This window comes from Lepidochelys olivacea (assembly GCF_965140295.1).
Source record: "Lepidochelys olivacea isolate rLepOli2 genome assembly, chromosome: 5".
In the NCBI taxonomy this organism is placed as follows: domain Eukaryota; kingdom Metazoa; phylum Chordata; order Testudines; family Cheloniidae; genus Lepidochelys; species Lepidochelys olivacea.
In genome coordinates this window covers 103,682,877-103,705,065 of record NC_140415.1, presented here as the reverse complement: position 1 = coordinate 103,705,065, position 22,189 = coordinate 103,682,877, and the positions used below count along the sequence as shown (strand labels likewise).

General features: G+C 41.1%; 1 protein-coding gene and 1 pseudogene across 4 annotated transcripts in view; both read left to right on the top strand.

Moving 5' to 3' along the window:
- Positions 1-1,826: 1,826 nt before the first annotated feature.
- Positions 1,827-2,556, top strand: LOC311521206 (interferon beta-like; annotated as a pseudogene). The gene has a single exon. The product of its transcript is annotated as an interferon beta-like (transcript).
- Positions 2,557-2,700: 144 nt separating this feature from the next.
- SPATA6L (spermatogenesis associated 6 like) overlaps positions 2,701-22,189 on the top strand; it is a 146,682-nt gene continuing 127,193 nt past the window's right edge. For all 3 annotated transcript variants that reach the window (XM_084629422.1, XM_084629423.1, XM_084629424.1), the window contains exons 1-8: positions 2,701-2,998; positions 4,288-4,425; positions 6,759-6,807; positions 6,982-7,023; positions 11,146-11,270; positions 17,435-17,512; positions 18,646-18,921; positions 20,649-20,760. In XM_084629422.1, coding sequence (XP_084485548.1) covers positions 2,807-2,998; positions 4,288-4,425; positions 6,759-6,807; positions 6,982-7,023; positions 11,146-11,270; positions 17,435-17,512; positions 18,646-18,921; positions 20,649-20,760 — 1,012 coding nt within the window. In that variant the 5' untranslated portion in view covers positions 2,701-2,806. The remainder of the gene's footprint in view (positions 2,999-4,287; positions 4,426-6,758; positions 6,808-6,981; positions 7,024-11,145; positions 11,271-17,434; positions 17,513-18,645; positions 18,922-20,648; positions 20,761-22,189) is intronic.

The following is a 22,189-nucleotide window of genomic DNA, read 5'->3' as shown; positions in this document are numbered from 1 at the left end:
ATAAACCATTTGTCAAATCATTTAAAATAAACACATTAGCACCTTCTGAATTTGCAGATTATTTGCAAATAGGAAAAGGGGCGAAACTAATCTCTTATTTCACATTCAAGTTAAGCTGGCTGACACAGAGGAAAAAATTCCAACAAAATTTCCTGCTATGTTCACTGAAATTTAAATACGCAGTATTTCATCGAATTCAAGCAAATATTTCACCCAGCTGAGTCTGCATCTAACCTTTCCCAGAAAACAGGCGAATGGCTGATGCAAATGTGCTGCAAGACTATGTGCCTTTACTTCCACTGCTTTCTTATTTTAGCTTTTCTTGTTAAGATTCAGATTTTAAAATTTCTCTTTCATATAAATATTATCTCCTGAAGCTTCAACTTGCCAGGACTCCCACTCGAGTGAATGTGAGATTGGGGTGCAGAGCCTCTGGTATGATTGGGTCCCTTTAAAGTGATACTGCATTCTTTAAAGTGACGCTTCCAAATAGTTTAGGCAGAACTCTAGATTATGATTAAAGAAAGTGCTTGAGGTGATGGGGCAGGGAGATGTAAAAGAAGTGATGTGAACAGACATATGTTTATGTTTTCTTCTTTTCCTTTTTAAAAATTAATATGAAAAAATTCCTTTTCAATTTTTGGGTTGAAAACCATTCCCCTTCACTGATGGAAACTCCAACATGACAGCCTAGTGCTATGGTATGAAAAAGAGAAAGTGAAACTTGCTACAGGATGCATATTTCATTCATCAGACCACTTGAATTTCAATGTCCAAGCTCAGTGAAATGCACATTGAGAAAAGAATAAAGCTTGAATGGTGAAAAGGCAAACACATTTGAAAGTGACATTCCTTTATGTCAGTCGCTCTAACATATTTATTATCAACCACAAAAACAATCTTTCTGCACAACTCCCTTCCATGTCATTACACTACATCACTGGGAGCTACTCAGAAGTGCCCGAGAAGTTAGCATGTTCACACCCTTCAACTGTATCTGTTCCTCGGGTGTTTCACAGCTGATATCAGTTTTTTAAGTAAACATCCCAGTTTCTGAGTGACCTCTGTCCATCCTCTGGTATTCCCTACACACATGGTTTTTCCTCTGTCATATTTCAAATGGCCAGGAAATTGTGTGAGATTAATAGAGACTTGTCTGGCCCCAATCTCTCATAGGAATTTTTTCCATGCTGATCAAATTTTAAGAGGTCCTTATAATGTTAGGTTGGAAGGAGGGAATGAGGCAGCCAGAGTATAGCAGGGTTTTCTGATTTTGAGTGCGACACCAGAGAGGGAAAGTTTTCCACCAGCTGGCAAAGTGAAGGAACAGCAGCTTTACACATCACTTCACTGCTGTTATCTGCAGAGTAGAGCAAAAAGAAGCTCTGCAGTAGTCGTCCCCCCCACCCCCGCCCATCTGCCAAAATTCATTGTTATCACTTAAAAACATGGATAGTCTTACTGGTGTAACAGACATTCAGACCTGCCTAGCAGTGCTAACTACAGGAACTTGGGAGTAGACAGAGAGGTCCCTACTCTAACCTGTAACTGGATGACACTGTTAATCATCATACTCTTCTTACCCTTTAAATTTTTTTTAATCTAAAAGGGCAGGGGGGGCCTAAGGAAAGAAATGTAGGGATTCTTTAACATTAAAAAAGTTAATGACTGTGGTTTTGTTCTTCTAATGACTTGTTCGCTTCCACTAAATAAAAAGAAGGAAACTGAAAGTGAAAACCTCAAGCAGGAAAAACCTTGAAAAGTAGAAAGTGACAAAAGAAAAATCTTTTCCTACAGAATACTTAAATTCAGAGACAGGGGTCAAAAACACAAAAGTCTACGAAAGACCTTGAACAGGCACCAGTTGCTCAAGTTCTACACAAACACAGGGAATCTAAGACATCATCATGATCAGCAGGTGGTTGCTGCAGTGTTGCCTCATGCTGCTCCTCTCCAGTGAAATCTCATGTCTGGACTGTAACGGGATTTATGTTCTACAAGCCAGAATGACCAGCAAGAGTTTACAGCGTCTGTAGAAAATGGGTAGAAACTTTCCCTTCCAATGTCTAAATGAAATGACAGCTTTCAAGCCCAGAGGTATCCTCAAGATCCGACTATCCCAGCAAGAGAATGCCAAGGTAGCCATCCAGCAGATCCTCTAAGAGCTCTTCCATATCTTTAACAACAATCTCACCCAAACTTCCTGGAATGGGACTTCCATAAAGGACTTCCAAAATGGTCTTCACCAGCAGATTGAGAAACTGGGGACGTGTTGGAGTGCTGAGAAGGGAAAGGAGATAACCTATCCACGAAATGAGAACCTCCTGCTCACCAGCCTGAAGCTGAAGCAATACTTCCAGACAACAGATGATTTCCTGAAAGAAAAGCAATACAGCCGGTGTGCAAAAGCATCTGATTCCACAGCACCTCATCTCACGCCAGACACACTTCCACATGGCACAGGTAAGAGCCACATGCAGAGGGCTCTATTCCTGCATGCACAGGCACGGACTTTCCATTGTGCCCGGGGCAGGGCTTGACCAGCACCAGCTGTAACCTAGGTCCCACCCCCTCTTCACCCCTTACCTCAAGGCCACAGCCCTGCCCCCGCCCTCTCCTCCCCAATCTTCATGCCCCATTCCGGCCCCTCCCCCTAATGTGTCACATCCTCGCTCCTCCCCCTTCCCCTCCAGCCTCCTGCATGCTGCGAAACAGCTCATGGTGGGGGGAGGGAGGGACGGAGGCGGAAGTGCGCTAGGGGGGCTCCAGGGGGCGCGCGCGGGCTGCCTCCGCGTTCCGAAGGCGAATGCCGGAACGTTTGAGTCTCCATGGCAACGCGACGCTTCCCCTGCCGGACAGCAGCGCGCTGATCCGGGCGGAGAGGGCCAGGGCCGGGGCCGCGGCCGGCCTGAGAGCGGAGGCGGCGAGAACCCCCCGCAGCCCCCCAGCGCGCCCCGGCATGCCGCTGAAGGTGGTGGTGGAGCTGCAGATCCACGCGGTGAGGCGGGTGCAGGGGCCCGAACTAGCAAGGGCAGCGAGCGAGGGAGGGGCGGGAGAGCCGCTCCCCCCCCCCCCCCCGCGCGCCGCCACCGCACAACCTTCCCAGCTGGGTACGCGCGGCCGCGCAGGGCCCCGACGTGCAGCACCACTCCGCTGCCCGGGCCACACGCTGCCCCTGCTGTCCCCACGGGCCGCGCGTGGGCTGCTGCTCCGTGTTATCCCAGCGGGGTCAGCGCTGTCGCCTCCCTTCGCGGGGGCACTGACAGGAAGCTGCGTGTTTAAAGGATTCTGTGCGGTAACTTGTAAAGAAACAATCAGTACTCTGTGAAGCACCACGAAATAAGGCCCTAATGGCTCTTACCTGGCCCTAGCCCTTCAGCCCTAGGGCACGCCCTGTTTTCATATAGGCTGTACACTGCCTATCCCGTGGGAACAATGGGAATTACACCGAAGGGGGAAAGGGGCTTAATGGTAAAGGTTAGGGCAATGTCAGGACTCAGTTCTACAACACTGTGTGCAATATTCATTGTGTAATAGTCTTTTTCAGGATTATTGTGTCAGTTCAGAGTCTGGCAAGAGCAGATAATAACCACCTTTTGTGTAGTGCTTTTCATCAGAGGCGAAATAGTTATTTTTAAATGTTTCTCTTATCTCTTAGCCTTTGAATTCCCTCTTCTGGCATCCGATTAAAATATTTTAGTTTCTGTTCAGTAAAATGCTGCAGTTTCCACGATATGCATCTGAGGAAGTGAGCTGTAGCTCACGAAAGCTTATGCTCTAATAAATTGGTTAGTCTCTAAGGTGCCACAAGTCCTCCTTTTCTTTTTAAAATCCATGATATTTCATCACCAAGGATACAGTTATTGAAAAAAGAAAGTCCCAAATATATGAAGCATAAAACCAGCAAATGCACAACATATTAACACTTTTTTAAATAAAAGGAACAAAACTAAAGAAAACATTCTGGGCCAGCTCACATAGGCCAGCAGTGGGTGTTTTTCTGCAATGTAGACGTACGCTTTTAGCCACTTTTGAAAATCCCACTCCAAAAACTCAATTCTGCCCTTAGTTATACAGCTGTAACTTCCACTGGTGTAACTGAAGATAGAACTGGACCCTAACTGCACCCTTGTCAACAGAGAAGCCCAGGGCACAGACATTGTACTACCTACTTGACCATAATGGTAGTCCCTGCAGATTGTGCAACAGGCGCATTGGTGGGACAGAGTGGGGAAGGCTGCCCTAAAAGAATTCTGATCACCATGATTGTTTTCTCTCTTTCATAAGGTCACTTGCCCTGGTGTGGTCCTGCCAGAGAAACATGACATTTACCTTAGTGTCTGCATCATGGGCCAATACAAGGAGACAGAATGCCTTCCTCCAATTTTCCCTCTCTTGTTTCATGAGAAGATGTGGTTTGAAAAGGTGATTCTCACTTATTACATGCTTTGGGCTTGATCCTCTACTGCCTTTCACCATGGATAGTAATTTACACTGTGCAAAGTGGGTGTAAAATGCTACCATCATTGTACAGTTAGTAGAAGATTTTGATTTACTATAATTTTACACTTGCTTCCCATGCAAGGTAGCAAAGAATCAGATCTGTTTCATCTTTGACTGGGAACAGGTTCTAAAATTTAACACTTTGCTATCTGAATTTTTATTCATGGCAATAGCACTGGCGGTTGTGGATCACTGGTTAGACTGGAGTGTGCTCCAGGGAAACAATCCTATATAATCCTAGGAAGGACATTAGTGTGTTAGTTCTCTTGCTCGGGATTTATTTGGTTGCGATCCCATTTCTGTGGAAACAAAATAACATCTCTGCTGTGGGATGACTATCATCTGATTTTCATGATACTGGCAGGCATAGAATTAAAGATAATGACAGATGAATGCTTTAACCAACATTTTACATGCCATATTAAAATCTGAAATAACCAAGAACACAAGAATTCATCCTGAATTTCCTTGGGAGTAAATGGTTTGGCTAACTCTAAAATGTTCATAAAAGATTTTAAAAAATACTCTCTCTGCTGATTGGCTATGATATTGATGAATGGTGACGTATGCATGATGATGGTTTTTAAAAATGGTTTCAGCACAGTTTGGCTGTGGCAAGAAAACTTTGTTGAAATCACTACAGGTAACATAGTTTTAATACATAAGTAGACATTTTTTAAGAGTACAGAGCACATCTGTTACCATTATTCTTTCCCTAATGGCTCTTGCTCTGCTCTATTAGGAGAATCTCTGCTTTTTGCAAACAGCTTTCTGTGTGGCTCTGTTTTCACAAATAAATCTTTCCACATCTCTCATAAGATTCCACTTTCTAAGGAATACGATTAAATGCCTTTCACTTCCTAGGCCTGGAGTGACAGTTGAAGATTACTTGACAGTGAATTGAGCCTTGTCTTCACTAGGAAAAAAGGTGTGTTCTTACCTTGTGTTAGCTAATTCGCAATAATGAACATGACATAAAATCCTGTGAAGACAAGGGAGTTATAGTTTTAACAAGTGTTAGGTCAAGATAAATCCTAGGCTCCCACATAGTCTTTACTTTGACTGCTAACATGTATGAAAAATACAAATTGTCTTGTTTTTGCTAAGATACGACCTCATTTTTATTACCGTGTGTTAGCTTACATGACATTCAAGACCATACCTTTTTTCCTAGCGAAGATGCGCTCTTTGAGTTTCCTTTCTCCAAAAAGGCTGTCACTGAAGTACTGTCCTGCAAGCTTCAATATTATCAGAGGTAGAAAGATGTTGACAAATCGGGTGGAAAACAGAAAAAATCCTTAATCCTATCAGCACGGAGGGATGGGCTAAATGACCTCCTGAGGTCCCTTCCAGCCCTACATTTCTATGGTTCTGTGAAAAGCAACAAAAATTATTAAGGGCTGGGTTAAAAGATGAGTCAGTGGAGATATAGCTGACCACAGCTGCTTGAAAGAAGTAAAATACTAAGGGTTAAATCCTGGCCCTATTAAAGTCAATGGCAAAACTCAAATTGACTTCAAAGAGGTCACGATTTCACCCTAAGGCAGAGGAATCTCTTTTAGGGTGGACCAGCAAATTGTGGCTAGGAGTAATGGGATGAAATTAAGCCAAGTCAAATGTATTTATATTTATTTCATGTTCATAAAATATTCTGATTTTATGTATAGTCTTTAAAAATTACATAATAACAAATAGGATTGTCACCTTAGATTCTTGAACTCCTCTCTTGTCTATATAGGGCTTGTCCTGTGCTTCAAAGTGATGGCAGCCAGGGCACTGATGATGCTTTGTGGGTTGAGGCCCCTGGTTTGATCAAGAACCCTGTATTCTCAAAAAAACCTGTGCCCCCTTTACACTAGCTCTTCCACCATTGCTTCTCCTAGTATAGTAGAACTATACTAATGTTAGTGCAATAGTGGGAGATTTTCTGAAAAACTCTTTAGACTTACTTCTAAGTCTGACTCAGAGGCTACAGTGTGTGAAATTTCAGGTTTAAACAAGTAAGATTTTCAAGACTTTAACAACTTTTTAAACAAATTGTTACAGTACTTTACAGCTGAGATTAATAAACATGTAACACGCAGTAAAATATATAGTATTTTCACAGGTTTGTTTGTTTGTTTGCTTAATGACAGCACAGCATGGCTTAGGGAAATATTTGTTGAATATATAAAAAATGTTCATATAAATGCTAGATTATAAAAATGCCCTTTGTATTATAAAGAACAAATATACTCTGTATTACTTTCCTGTAGGTATTTGAAAGTGCTGTAGACCCTGCTGCTGTAACAGAGATGCTTGAAAGTAAGTATAATTTAAAGAATATTCAGAATGCATGTATAACTGAAGACAGTGTAGTGGCATCAGATCTATCTAGCTATCTATCTATCCTTATTTTTTATTGTTGTGCTACAGGAATATTTTGAATATATCATAATTTTTCAGCCACCTTGACATCATTTATTTGTCTTCTTTTAGGCAATATAACAACGTTTGGATTACTTCAACTAGTATCTTCAGGTAATGGGCTAGTAAATATTTTACAAAATAGCGGTTAATTAGACATTACAAGGAGCATTCCAGTGGGTGTTAACTTTGAGCCTTGCCTCCCGACTTTCTTCCTCTCTCCCAGGGGCCTTCAAACATCTGCTGTCCCACCCCAGCCCCGACTCTGCATATGCTTTGATCATCTATCAGTGAAAATAAGATACATTTTCTGACTAGTGACCTACTGGTTGATTTGTTAGAAATATTCAAATTTTTCTAATTTCTTTCCCCTAATTTTCTCTTCTCTTTCACTGTTATTGTTCACCAATGATATTTAAATGTAACGTGAATAATAATTTAGAGTTTCCATTTAGCAGATATTAGCACTGGCACAATAACAACTTTTTATTGTGCTTTTTATAAGTTAGAAAAATCAAGTGGACACAGGGTGGCAGAATAATCCTGCTCTTTAAGGTAATCAAATATGGAACATTTGTATGTAGGGTAAAATCACTGGCAGTCTTCATTACTAAAATATAGGTAGTGCTCTACCACTAATATAATATATTTTATGCATTTTTATGTTACCGGTTGCTGTGTTAGGAATACTCAAATTACTTTAATTTCTTTTTCCACATTTTCTCATCTCTGTCACCATTGTTGTTCATCGATGATATGTAAATGTAACATGAATAATAATGTAGAGCTCCATTTGCCATGATTTCAAGTTTCAGAGTTAAGCTGTTTTTTGTTGTAGCCCTGCAAAAATATGTAGTTAGATTTTTTTTTTACAATGGGGAAGTTTGTATATTTTTCACTCTTCCTTCACTCAAAAAATGGCTGAAGGGACTTTGCTCAACTTTTAAAAATCCAAATGTAATGCTTGTTAGTGAAACCAGAACTGACTCCAGTTTGTCTTGTATCAGGGTCAGCACCAGTGCAGTGAAACTGATTGCTGCCATGTTTCTATTTTCTAGTGTAAGCAAGGCCCAAGAGGGAGCTCTAGAGAGCCCCTAAAAATGACCCAGCTATAAAGGATCAAGCTGAGAAGGATTAAGAATCTTGCTTTCTTTATTACCTTTTACTGAAGTTTTCTTTCTTTTTGACTTTTAGTTGTGCCACCATCAGAGCTGCAGGCTCTAATATACCATTGCTACAATATGCAGTATCTTTCATAAGGATAAACTGCAGCGTATCCCTCACCCTAAATTTTAAACAAAAATAGTTGATGATTTTCATATGACGCGATACATCTCTCTGTGTTTTTCCCAAAGCTTCACCAAGTTCCCTGAGAAGCCTGATTGCACATTCTGCAGGGTGAGAACTGGCAGCTGCTCATTAGACAGAAGTAAAGGCCAGATTTTCAAAACTTGCACAGTACCCGGTAGCTCCCAGTGCGGTCATTCAAAACGTTGAACACTTTGAAAATTTTACTATTTCATTTATGTGCCGACTTATGAGTTAAGGTCTTTGAAAATCTGTCCCAAAGCCTTTTATCAAAACCAATAGGCCATACATTGCCTTTGGAGAAAAGTCTGAAGTTTAAGGTGTTTTAGTTCAAAGGTTGTCTAAGGGTATGTCTCCACTGCAATTAAAAACGTGAGGCTGGTCCATGCCATTTGACTTGGGCTTGTAGGGCTCGGACTAAGGGGCTGCTTAATGGTAGTGTAGATGTTTGGGATCGGGCTGGAACTCAGACTCTAGGACCATTGCAAGGTGGGAGAGCCTCAGACTGAGTCTGAATGGCCAACAGCCCCTGAGCCTGAGCCCTCGTGATCCCACGTCAGCTGGCATGGGCCAGTCACAGGTGTCTAACTGCAGTATAGACATATACCCTAGGTGGATAAGGTTTTGTCTTTAGTCTCATTATGAGTGGGCCAGGGTCCTTGTATCTGAATGTCACAGAACCCATTCAAGCAGGAGAGTAGCAGCTTTTGTGGCAGGCATTCAGAACATGTTCTTATGAGAAATTTGCAGGGCTTTTACTTGGGGTTCATGAGCTGGTATTTGCTTGACACTGCAGCAAAGTTAGATTTCAGGAAGGCTGTGCCTCAGTCAAAGTTTAGCAAATGGTGTGTCACAGTCCATCTCCTTGTTAGTCTGCTATCCTGGGGAAGCAATGTGATGAAGGAGAAAAACGAGTTGCTTACCAAAGTGACCTTTGTCTCTGAATATATACCTTATATAATGCCACACTGACCCGCTCTCTGCCCCTCTGCTTCAGAGCTCAATGTCATGGGCTTCTAGAAATAGAGAAGAACAACAGGATGGTTAGAAAGATGGGGATATTTATTCTCTAAGTCAGGGGAATGCTGGACTCAGCAGTACTCAAAAAGGTTCCATGGTTGGGTGGCTGGGTGTGTGACTCCTGCAGTGTGGCTGTCTGGAGGGAGTACATTCAAAGAACAAAAGTTACTTCGGTAAGTAACCCCTATTCTTTTTCCTGTCATCGCTTTGTGATGAAGTAGTATCTTTTATTGGACCAACTTCTTCTGGTGAAAGGGTCAAGCTTTCAAGCTACACAGCGCTCTTCTTTAGATCTGAAGCAGGTAACCAAGTGTCCAAGATAAACACAAAGTGGGGCAGGTTGTTAAGCGGGAGGGGTACACACATGCTATAGGAGCCCCTTAAAATGAAGTGGGCCAGAAAGGATTAATTTGTTAAGCATAAAGAGACCGCAGCATGTGTGAACCCTTTATGCTTAACAGTCTAACCTTCTATTGCCCACTTATGCTTAACAGTCTGCCCCACCTTGTGTTAAGCTCAGATGCTCTGGTTACCAGCTTCAGACCACAGGAGTTCAGTATAGCTCGAAAGCTTGTCCTTTCCACCAACAGAAGTTGGTCCAATAAAAGATATTGCCTCTCCCACCTTGTCTTTCTCATATCCTGGGATCGACAGGGCTACAACAACACTGCAAATCACTTTATGACGACAGCTATACTGAACAAACATAAGAATGTAAATATGATTTTTATAAGCACATTACAAACATGTCTTGTTTGATTTTATTTAAATAGACAATTAATTAGGTGAATTAGTAGTTTGTACAGTGCTTCAGAAAAGTAAAGCTCTCTCTAAATGCTAATGAGCTAAATCCTAGTGTTACAAGGATATTGAGAAAACTCCCAGTGTACATCTGTGGGATCAGGATTTGGCCCTGTATGGATAGACAGATATATGGATAGACTCTGCATATTCTGGAAGGGCCATGCTGTGTAAAGGCAGACTCTTGAATGCTTTCTTCTCCTAATCACATCAGTGAGATTGATGGTGCTCTGCTCCCCTAAACTTGGGCCCTAATAAAGGAAAAGCAAAGGACAGATTTTGAATTTGGTGTGCTTTCTGAAGTTGCACTGCTTTGGAAATTCCCCACAATACATGTGGATTGTATGTCTCTGAGGTTATGCAGTCATTCCGATCCCAAAATAGTTTGGGGTACCGGTGACAAACTGTGTGTAAAAGATGGCATCAAGCTCCAGTGTTGCTGTGCTAAGCCTAATCTTTCATTACAGATGGAGGTGTAAATGGACTCTCTCCCTTCTGCCTCCTTCATTTCACTTTCAAGATAGAGACATTAATCAGAAGCAGAGTAGACAGCGCAATGGAAATGAGACTAACAAGTCATTTGATTTAAAAGCAGTTATTTTCTCAGTCCCTGAGACTAAAAGTTTGACCTTACTGGAGCCTTTCTCACAAATTAAAAATGAGCACACAGCAGAACAGAGAGTGTTCACTGATTATCAGTGTTTCTGTTGTTTTCATTACACTGGCTGCTCAGGGCCCAAACTGAGGGTCCCCCAGTTACCATTTGGAGCTGGGCAATATACCAAAGAGGAGCAAGGTGCCGCTGTCTTGAAAGCTTCTTACATCGAGCCCCAAAGGGCTTGTGCGCCTCTTCATACAGATCTCAAAGCAGATCTACAGGGGATACCACCCTTTGTGGATTCCCTGTGACACTCCTGCTGGAGCACACCTATCCCAAAGACCTCCTGTACTTCTGACTGAGTCATTCGTGATGTGGAAAGAGGGACAGGTCTCTTGGTGAGCCAGGTAGGGCTTGCACACTCTGCGAAGGGCTTGCTATAGAATGTGTGACTTCTAAAAAAATATTAACCATCTTGGAACCAGTTCTTCCTTTTTTCACTCTTTCAGTGGGAGACTATCTCGCTTTTTATGAAGAGAATACTCGAGATTTTCTCTTCCCAGAGCCCAAGCTGACTCCTGTGTATCCTGGTGTGGAGAGAGAGTTACTAATGAAAACGTCTCCTAGTTTCCCAGTAAGTTGTCTCCAAATGAGTGTTTGCCATGGGTAGCTGAAAAGAATAAAGTGGGAGAGGTCTGGCCCAGCTGGCTAGTGTAACAGGGCATGCTACTTTGTGAGGATCTCAGTCTGAGACATGAATTTGTACGGCTCTTGAACAGAGAGACATGCTCAAGTACCTTGTCTGGCTCTGTAGTGTCCTGAAAAAAGTACAAGGCATCAATTGACTGAAGATTAAATCTACTAGCCAGAGGCCAATGTAAAAGATGGGTGAAGGGTCTCAGCCGCAAAGCTCCCATCCTCAGCTGCTGTGAAAGGGCAGGGTGTTGGGTAAATTTCCAGGGCACTGCTCATTGACTGTGTTTGGGGGCACTGTCTTTCCTAGCCATTTATACACACGCACACACATACGTACATGCACGTACACACACATGCTAACACACACACACACACTCTCTTTCTCTCTCTCTCTTCCTTAGTTTACTCTTCTCCAAATCATCTTTTTTTGGGGGTCTTCTGTCCTTGTAAATATGTCCAGTGCCTGTCTTTCCTGATGCTCTTAACTTTCTGAAGCAGAAACAGAAGAATAAAACTGACAGAATTCTCAGCAGTTTCACTGAGGCTGATTGGATTATGCAGTAGAAGCAATAAAATTGACCAAGGTTTTGTTCATTTCATTCCGTTACTGCTTGGGAAAGCTATGAGCTGCAATATTCTGCTGGAGCAGTCTTCCTGCAGACTCAAAACTGCATTGGTTCACATTTAGAAAATTATTTTCAATATCATAAGGGCTAGGTATGTAATTATTTTTAAATAAAACATTAAATTCTGTATAAATTGCTGGCTTAGGTTTGCACATATCAGGAAAATTTTTCTACTCACCAGGCAAGTTCTGCCTAATACAGAGATAGTTTAATGGCACCATATAAATATATAACACCTGAGTTACTGGTGTACATTTAGTCCAGTTTTCTTTGATGAGAATGGAATATTATAAAACAATGTAATTAATATCAGCGACGTGTGTGTTAGGTAGGTCAAGGGCAGATTATCTGGAGATGATCATGTTGAGTATTTTGATGTGGTGTTGAAAATCTGAATATTTTATTAGCTTGCCACAGTAATGAGAGAAGAATAATTTCTCAATGTTAAGGCAGTCAGTGTTTCAGGTAACCAGCCTGTGAATGGCTTTATTAACCTCAGCTTCCTGATGTTTCCTGTAATTAAGATGAAAGAAAGTAAATTACCATTGCCTTGATTGAGAGTTTAAATTCATATACACATTTACTTCATGATGTTCTGTTCTTTCTGTCATTCTGATTGTCTGTTGAGAGAGTCAAAAGTGACATCTACTTCAATCATGCAATTCAGTAAAACAAGTCTAATTCTGCTCACCTATTTTCTACTAACCAACCTGCCTATGCACATCCTGATATTTTTCACAGGGGAGAAAGGGTCAAACTATGATCCACTCTAAAATCCTGGTAATTTAGCTAACTCATCACTTAGAATATTAACAATACCCACTATTGCAGCAGATTCTCTTTTTCATTATATCATTACTGTCTCAGTTAGTAAGTCTACTGGTACTGATGTTGTACGGCTGCCCTTCAGATCTTCTCAACTGCCCTGTAGGACTAGTGCTGGAACTTCATTTATAAAGAAGTATTTGGACTGCAAGGATTGAATGTGTAAAAAGAGCCCATTGCATTTCTTCATGCTAAGATTTCAATGTGGGCAAAAAATAGAAGGCAGCATTAGATTTAATTATCTAAAGTGGAGCTCCAGTAATACTAGCTAAGATTACAGAAGCTAATAGCTAGGTTTTGATTAATGTTGTCTTATTAAGACTAATTCTGTTAATTATTATAATACATTACTATATTCTTGATACCACATTCATCTCTTTTGTTGTCATCCTTAATTTTTTCAGTGTTCTAGTCCATGTGACATTCTAGGTTTATCTAACTACTCTTATTTGGTGTCTGCCATGTCTGATTGTTTCTGTTAACAATGTATACATTTTTCAGTTTAGCTATCTTGATTTTCCAGGTCCAGTCTTGTGCTGTTTATAATTTTCTGCAGAGTACATTGCATTCTTACTATAATTGTGACATTATTTACTGCAATAGTCTAGATTTTCACTGTTATATTCATGACTTACTACTAACACAGTGGCCTTCTCTCACTCCCATTTATATTTTTGACAGGATGGTTTGATGACTTACAAAACTGGATGAGTAAACCCTTTGTGTCCTAGCAAAGCAAAAGTCAAAAGTCAAATGTACTGCGCTGGGCTCTCCAAATTTTCGGTCACATTGCTAAGTCCCATATTATGATCCTGACTGACTGAAAGTCTCAGTTCATAATTTGAGTCTATTTTTGTACATTATTTGAATTTTATATTGATACTATATGTTACCTAAGGGATCAACCTGCAGGCTGACTCATGTGAACACTTCACTCATATGAGCAACCACATTAAAATAACTGCAGCCACTAATATGAGTAAGGCATGCAGGATTGGGCCCTGAATGTGCCCTTTCCTTCCTTTACTGCATTTCATGTGATCCATCTTCATAGGAATTTGTGTGGCCAGGTGGACTTTCTCGGAACAGAATCTCTGGAGCCTGGGATTTTGATCTCATGCTGTTGTTACATTGCTGTAAATCCATTGAGTTCACCACATTTACTCCTGATTTACAGCATTGTAAGTGAGAGCAGAATCATGTCCACTCTGCATTTAATCCAGTTGACCCCCTTTGTGAGGTTTGGATTTACTGACAACTGAAATATCAAGAAGTAAAAGTAAGCATCTTCCTAAGTGTAGCTGTTCCTAGGATTTCCCTACAGAGATCTCTCTGTCCTAGACCCAGGCTCCCTATGCTCAAAGCCTCTGTCACCTCCTTCAGATATAGTGTAGGGTTAATGAGCCACATCTGCCACAATGACTTAGCAGGAATCAAGCAGCATCTCCCTGAGGGGTCCACCGTCTGCCAACGGGGTGAATCAACAGAAGAACCTTGCCACCACATTACAGTTTTATACTCCTAGACTGTCAGACTGTGTAATAAAGAAAAATACCTGTTTTTCAATGCTTTTACAGTTGACATAAAGCGTTTGTAATATTTAGAGATTAAATGCAGTAAAGCTAGGCTAGTGCAGCGTTAAGGTTGCACAGTTAAACCCTCAAATCTGGAAGTGCAAAACTTAAGTCCAAACATGCAACCTTAAAAACTGTTCTACTGTGGAAGTGAGCTGTAGCTCACGAAAGCTCATGCTCAAATAAATTGGTTAGTCTCTAAGGTGCCACAAGTCCCCCTTTTCTTACTGTGGAAAGTGACTCTGTAAAACACTAGTTTTTTAGGATTCCAGTTTATTGTCTTGAAATTAATTACATCTTCAGTGTCCTCCTGTTGGGCAAAAATTCTAGTCACTTGTCCACTGGTACCTAAGAATTCAGCTCTGGCTTTTCAATTAAAAAGTGGTTGATCCAGTTGTGGGACTGTATCTCTTTCTCTTAAGTAAATTAAAGTTAAATACTGTTGTTGCTGTGGTTGTCTAAGACATTTCTCTGCATTCTGCTTGTTCAGTTTTATGCTGCTGTGACCAGGTGTCCCATTTTTATTCTCTTATTTTCAGTGTGTCTGACTCTCACTTGGTGTCATGTGTTTTATTTGTCCCTCCTTTAACATAAATGTAAATGCCACTGCCTCCAACAGTCTGAGACAATGAATCAGAACTGAGCGTATGTAACAATTCATTTAGAAACTGAGAAGAAAATTCTAATAATCAATAATATTAAGTGAAGTGTCCAAGTGGACTTCTAGAAATCTAGATCTGACAGTAGGGCCTGATCCAAAGCCCACTGAAATAAATGGAAACACCTTGACATCAGAAGCTTTGGATCAGGCTATACAGAGTAGGACAAGTGAAGTGCTCCCTTAGTGCTACTTTTTATAACTGTGACTGAATCTGTAAATGTTCCCTGTCAAGCCAGAACAGAATAGCCTGATGGGACTGGAAGGTCTTCTTCTCTTGAGTCATTTACATGTTTCTACATCAAGTCTTGGCATGTGCTTTGTTGCCTATATGTGCCTGGGCTTGTTTAGTTCAATTAAATTCATACAAAGACCCATGTTCTCCCACTGTAATGCAACTGAACAATGAAAATGGTATTTCCATCAAGGTCAATATGTCCTGAAAGCAGGTGGCCTGGTGATTAAAAGCTTTGTTAAATGTTCCTGCACTCTGTCATTTGTTGCAAATTTCATAGTATTTAAATGTAATTTTAGAGACAACAACTGACAACAACTCTCCTTTCCCTCCTCACTCAGCACCTGGGTAAAGTGGCCTAGCAGATAGTCAGTTTGTACATTGTCATAATGGGTTGATTCTTCTTTAGTCACTAAGCCACTATGTGGAGTAAAAGCACTGAAACAATATGAATGCTGATTTCTATAGCCTGGTGAGGCTGCTGGCAACCAAATATTCAATAGCAGCTTCAAGCAGATACATTTGATTTTTCTGCAGTGTTGGCAACACAGTCCCAGAAGTTCTTGCCCCTTCAAATTTGCTACCCTAAAGGAGTTCAAAATAGTTTTCAGTTGGCCGTTAGTAGCAAGTGTCGTTGACCGGAGATTGAACCCAAGAATAAAATGTGCCTGAATGCATCTTGTAATCAAGGAAGCCGCTCACTGTGCTAACTTGATTATCTGGTTGTTAATTTTGTTGTTCTGATCCAGCTAAAGTCGTTGTAGTTAAGCTAAAAGTCATGACGGGCTGAATGGATTTGGGGAGACATAACATAACTCAGTTTTGAAACCGACTAGATTGGAAGTTGAATGTCTCCCTCTAGGGCTAAATTGTGCCTCTTAGAGGTGAGAGTGATGTGAGGGAGGGGGAGAACTTTTGGAGAAGTGTGGTGAGCAGCAGAACTTGCTGCTACACATTTAGGCTCTGACTACACTACAGAGCTTACAGCGGTGCTTACAGAGGTGCAGATGCTCTAAGCCAATGAGAGAGTGCTCTCCCGTCAACTTAATTACTCCAGCCCCCATCTGCGACGGTAGCGCTGTCCACACCAATGGTTAGGTCCGTGTAACTTATGTCGCTCAGGGGAGTGGCTTATTCACACCCCTGAGTGACATTAGTTATACCGACATAAGTGGTAGTGCGTAGAAGTCCTCATAAAGGTATAGCCAGTGCTTCCCACACAGGTCCCTTGCTTTCAATTGCTGCCTGTCCACAGGATAGGGCCCTGACCTGCCTTTCTCCTGTGCAGATGCACTTTCTCTAGGGCTTTGAGCCTAGCAGGCACTGCTAGCTGGTACTACCCTTACACTTTCTAATACCTTCAGAAAGTTTATGGCTTCCTGCTCCCTCTCTCGCCATCTCAGTGCACAAATGGAGGAGCAGGTATAATTTGGTCCTTAATGTTTGTACAGTTACCGTGACTTCATAGTTACTGCTTTTAAAGAAATCGGAACTACATTAAATGCAAATTCCAAAGTGATTACAAGTTAACAGGTTGTGTTTGTTAATTACAGATTATAATTGTCTTTCTGCAATATTTGTCACCCTTTCACCTGCCTTGAAAGGAAAACTGAAATATAGATTCCGTTTTCACAGTTGTTTGGAGGGTGTAGTTTGGAGTATGAAGGGCCCTTTAGGAAGACTGGTGTTAGTAAATACAGCTGTTAAACAAACAGGAAAGAGCTGCCTGCCTCCTCAAATCTATAAAAAGAATTATTCTCCCATTTCATCCCAGCTCTTGCTCTTTGAGGAATGGGATATCTCTCTGGGATTGTGTTAATGTCTTACATATTTTTCTACATTGTTGGCCTCAACCATCATCTTTCCCCACTTTGCAAAGATTAGGTCCATAAAGAGGGTCCGTTGCCTCCCTGCTCAATATCGTGTTACCTGAATATGCAATCTAAGAGCACTTTGCTTCTTTTTTCTGCCATATTACATTGCAAGTTCATTCTCATTTTGCTGTCTGCTATTACCCCTTTTTGGTTTTAGTGTTTCCTCTAGTCACTTCTGATTCTGAAATAAAGATTAAGAAGCTTGAGGAAATGTTACTGAATTAGAGGTGCTGTTGCTCATCTCTGTAAAGCTGTAACACCTGCACCATGACATTATTTTTAGTGATTTCACCTCTTTATTATTTTTAAGGGAATTGCACCAAAAATTGAGTTTTCCACAAGAACAACCATTACTGAGCTTCCACTTCAAAACAGAAAGCAGTTTTATGTAAGTATTTTAATTAAAGCACACAAACATGGACAGAAACATCAATGTTTGATCTAATCTGTCACAGTGCACCCGTCACCGTTGCATTTAAGTACCTCAGACAGAAATAAGAATCACACCGATTCTGCACTGAAAGGCAAAATCTCTTTATTCTTCTCTCAGTTCACCTGCTATGACAAGGGTCTCATTACTTGGTGATTGTTGTCAGGAGGATGTTGCTGATTATTCTGGAAAAGGGCAACACAAAAAATGGGGCTTGCATTGTCTCCTAAAAGAGGCTAGACTTGGGGTGATCATGATCTCTGGTGGGAAGGATTTCCCTGACCCATGGGCCTTTACTGAGAATGGTTTGCTTCTGGCTGTGAGTGTTTCATTTTTGCATGCTGTTGGTTGCTGTTTCTTCTGCTTGCTTCGCCCCCATCCCCCCCAACATAGCTTCAGTTTTCTCTGGATTGTGCTATAACTAACTAGCCAAGACACAATCTCCAGTGTCATTGTTCCTCTGCACCAGCAGGGTTAAGTACATTACCAGATAATTATTCTTTATGGTCCAAATTTTGCAGTCCTTTCTGGAACAAAGTTCTCACTGAAGTCAAGGGAGTTTTTTCAATTAAAGGTTGCAGAATTTGGCTCATTCAGAATTACTGCTTCTTTGGAGCCAAATGCTCATGTCCTTACTCAAGCAAGGTCTCATTGAAGTCATGACCTCGGGATTTTGATTTTGGGTCTCAATCCTTTGAGCTGCTGAATGCTTCTTTAGAGATGCTCTTAACTCCAGTTGAATTCAGTAGAAGTTGGGATTACTGAGCACCACACAGAGGGCAATCAACATTTCACAGGATCAAGCCCTAGATGAGAAATTGTCAAACAAAGGTAAAATGGATAAAAAAGATAGGCATGAGTCCCTGCTCCCTTCTTTCTGTTATTGACTTTCTGTCACTTCTCAGCACAGTCACAGATTCCCCAGTTTTAATTTGTAGCCACATAGAGCCATAGTCTGCTCTCAGATGTGTAGGAGCCTCTTGTTGACTTTAAACCCTGCTCAGCTGGTTGTCTTTTACAGAGAGATCTGCAAATAGCTTGTCCATGTTTCTGCTTGGATAATTACTTTATGAGACAATTAATTTATCTAGCAGGGCAGAAACAGAATGAGGACACAAAGATCTGCATCTGTATCACCCAGGCGAAGGAGCATTTCCCCAGCACGATGTAAGACAACAAAGAAAAAGGATAATAAGATCTGTAAGAGCCTTACAAGATTATTAAGATCCCGCTCTCCATCTCCAAATGCTACAAAGCACCTATGTCAGCTCTGCAAAGAAAACCAACTGCAGCAGTCAAGGTTAAGCCTGGGGTCTGTTGGATACAAACTGGATGCTGAAACCAGGCCGCCATTTGTTGTTAGACATGTAAGTCTTAAAATCACTGTAGTGAGGTTTTTTTGTGTGTGTGTGATGATATTAGAGAAAATTGGGTGCTCCTGTTATCCTTCCTCAGAAAACTAGATCAAGAGGAGACCCAAAGAAATTAACCAGCAGCAAATTTTAAATGTAAAAAGAAATGCTTAATTGATCTGTGGAACTCACTGCCACCAAATAGCATTGAGGTCAGCTAGTTAACAGATTCAGGAAAAGATTAGACATTTGTATCATTAATAATTACATCCAAAGTTACATTTAGATGGGATAAAAATTATAAGAGACTTAAACCCTCATTCTTTAGGCCATAAACAAACCACTAGCTGTCTGGGGTTAGGAAGAAACTGTCCTCCTGGGGCAGATTTTTCCTTCATGGTTCATCATAAGGTTTCTTCCACCTTCCTCTGAAGCATCCAGTGCTGGCCATTCTCAGAGACAGGACATAGGACTAGGTGGGCCATTGGTGTAGCAAGTTATAACAAACCCCATTTTTTTCTATGTTGGACTTCTTAAATGGTGAATCTAGAGAACATTCAAGTCAGTGGGAAGACTTCCATTGATTTCCCTGGGCTTTGAACTGATGGGGCCTTTCATCTGAAGATCTCAAAGTACTTTACAAACACTAGCCAATTAAGCATTACAGTGCCCATGTGAGGTGTATATGTGTATATATATATATATATATATATGTATATATATGGAAAAGGGTGAGGGGGGGATTCAAAAGTGCTGTATCTCAGTATTTTTATATGTTAAGATGATGTGCATTGTAGAGAAGCCTAAATTAGATCCTGGCAGAGAGAGACACACAGACAGATCTATCTAAACACCCCAGCCAATCCACTAAATTATCTATGTATCATTTTCCCCAATTTGTAGTTTTACTTTATTTTAAATGGTCGTTTATAATGTTTTAAATTCCTATAGACACCCTGTTGCAATCCATGAAGGGCATATTGTTTGAGTTCCCTGTTCCATGAAGATGAAAGATTTTTTGAGTCCCCATGAAGATGAAAGCATTTTTCAAAACTGTCCTAACCACAAATTTAAAAGAAAACTCAAAAGTTCAAATGCCACATCCACTACCTCTTCTATAACAAGATGGTGTCTTCATTCTGGTCATTTCCTTATTCTAAAAGCATCAGTAATGTCAGAATTCCCAGTGTTTTTTAGACTAGGGGGTTTTGCTGAAATGTCTGCACTGTGCTGTGTATATTGTTCTCCTCTTTTGTTTATTTTTGTAGTTGTGAAAGGAAAGAAAGAGGGAGGGAGGGAGGGAGGGAAGAACATTTTTTTTAATTCTTTTCTTTATAGACTGTAAGAAGCTGCAAATATGTTCATGTCCAGTCCTAGTTTTCACAGAATAAAAATAGCAACTTCATATTATTCCTTCATTTTAGATAGTTGTTTGCAGTGTTTCTGATTGTTGTCACATGCTGAATATATGAATAGAGACACTGGTTTTATGGCCCATGACAACTGTTTGTGACACACCCTGCTGTCTAATAACCCTCCATTGGCCTACTTCATTTTAAGTGGTTTCCTACAGCATGTGTGAACCTAGCAATCAGTCCCACCTTGTATTTAGCTTGGACCTCTGCTAACCTTCTCCAGACCTGAAGAAGAGCTCTGTGGAGCTCAAAAGCTTGTCCCTTCCACTAACAGAAGTTGGTCCAATAGAAGATATTACCTCACATACTATATATCTTTCATTTTAGGTAGACAGTTCTAACCCATTTGGTGAAAAAACTTCATCACAGTTACCTTATCGAAATCCAAAACAAAATGTGAGCTCAGCAAGGAATTCGCTTGAATTTCAATTGAAACAAGGTACTTAAAATTTGTTTTTAATAAATTTATTATAGAAGTAATAGCACCATTTATCCTAATTGTAAAGATGTTTGCAAACTATGGACTGCATTCTGCCACTCACATTTCAAAGGGGCTGTTTGCGGAGTGAAGCACTACTTGGAGTGAGTAAGGGGAGCAGAATCTGGCCTGAAATGCAGAAATGTGCTCACAGCTGAATTACAGCCATTGCTGGGGTAGAAGACCATGGCTGCTGTTTTACAGTACACCTCAGTACTGCATGACAGTTTAGCGTGGGAGCTGATTTCTCTCTTGTTTAGTAGTATGCTCTTTTGAAGGAAAGAGTTGTTGTCCGCAGACCAACATTACCTCTTCTTCTCCATTATTATGTGCTACCACTGTCAGGAAGTCTTTTCTCTAAGGGACTTATCCAAAGGCCATTGAAATCAGTAGAAATACTCCGATTGCCTGCAACATGCCTTGGATCAGGCCCCTGAGGCCATGAAATCTATAATTTTTCGTATTCTTTGTTCTGATCCTTGTCACAAGCTGAATATTCATCAAGTAATCAGCACATTGGGCAAAGAAATAAAGCCATATACTCAAAAGGCAACTTCTTCAAATAGTCACTGATAGCAGTGAACTTCTACTTGGAAAAGTGACTTTGTAAACATGCTACCTTCTTACTCAGATATTTCCTTTAGTGTAGTGAGAGTCATATCTGTTGCATTTATTAACAATGCTATGTTTATAGTTCTCTTTGCTTCTGTTAGCCCTGCAGAGCCATCACAGGTAGGACTGAGGATATGATCCTCCAATGCATTTCACCTGGCAAAACTTAAGTGCCGCTAGAGCCTTTCTCATTAGTAATAATTCACAAGATGGAGAGAACTTAGTTTGACATTCAGATCCCCCTCCCTGATCTTGGCAGCTCCTCCTCTCTGTGCCAAACGGATGTTTGAGAAGGAGCGAAGCTGGACCATAATATTTCAGTTTCTTGGTCATTTGAATTAACCTCAACATATCTACTGTCAGGGGTTCTCAACCTTTTTTTTTTCTGAGCCCCCCCGCACATCATGCTATAAAAACTCCACCACCCACCTGTGCCACAACAACTGGTTTTTGCATATCCCGTAGATAAAAAGCCAGAGCTGGTGTTAGTGGGTGGCAAGCAGGGCAATTGCCTCAGGCCCCACGCCTGAGTCCATGAAGCTAAGTTGCTTGGGCTTTGGCCTCAGCCCCAGGTGGTGGGACTCGGGCTTCAGCTTTCTGCTGTGGGATCCAGCAAATCTAACACTGGCCCTGCTCTCTGCTTTATTTTGGCAGACCCCCTGAAACCTGCTCGCAGCCTCCCAGGGGTCCCCAGATCCCTGGCTGAGAACCACTACACTATGTATTACTTCTGCAGTTGGTGATCTAAAGAGACTAGGTCATCTATTGCAATTCCTTT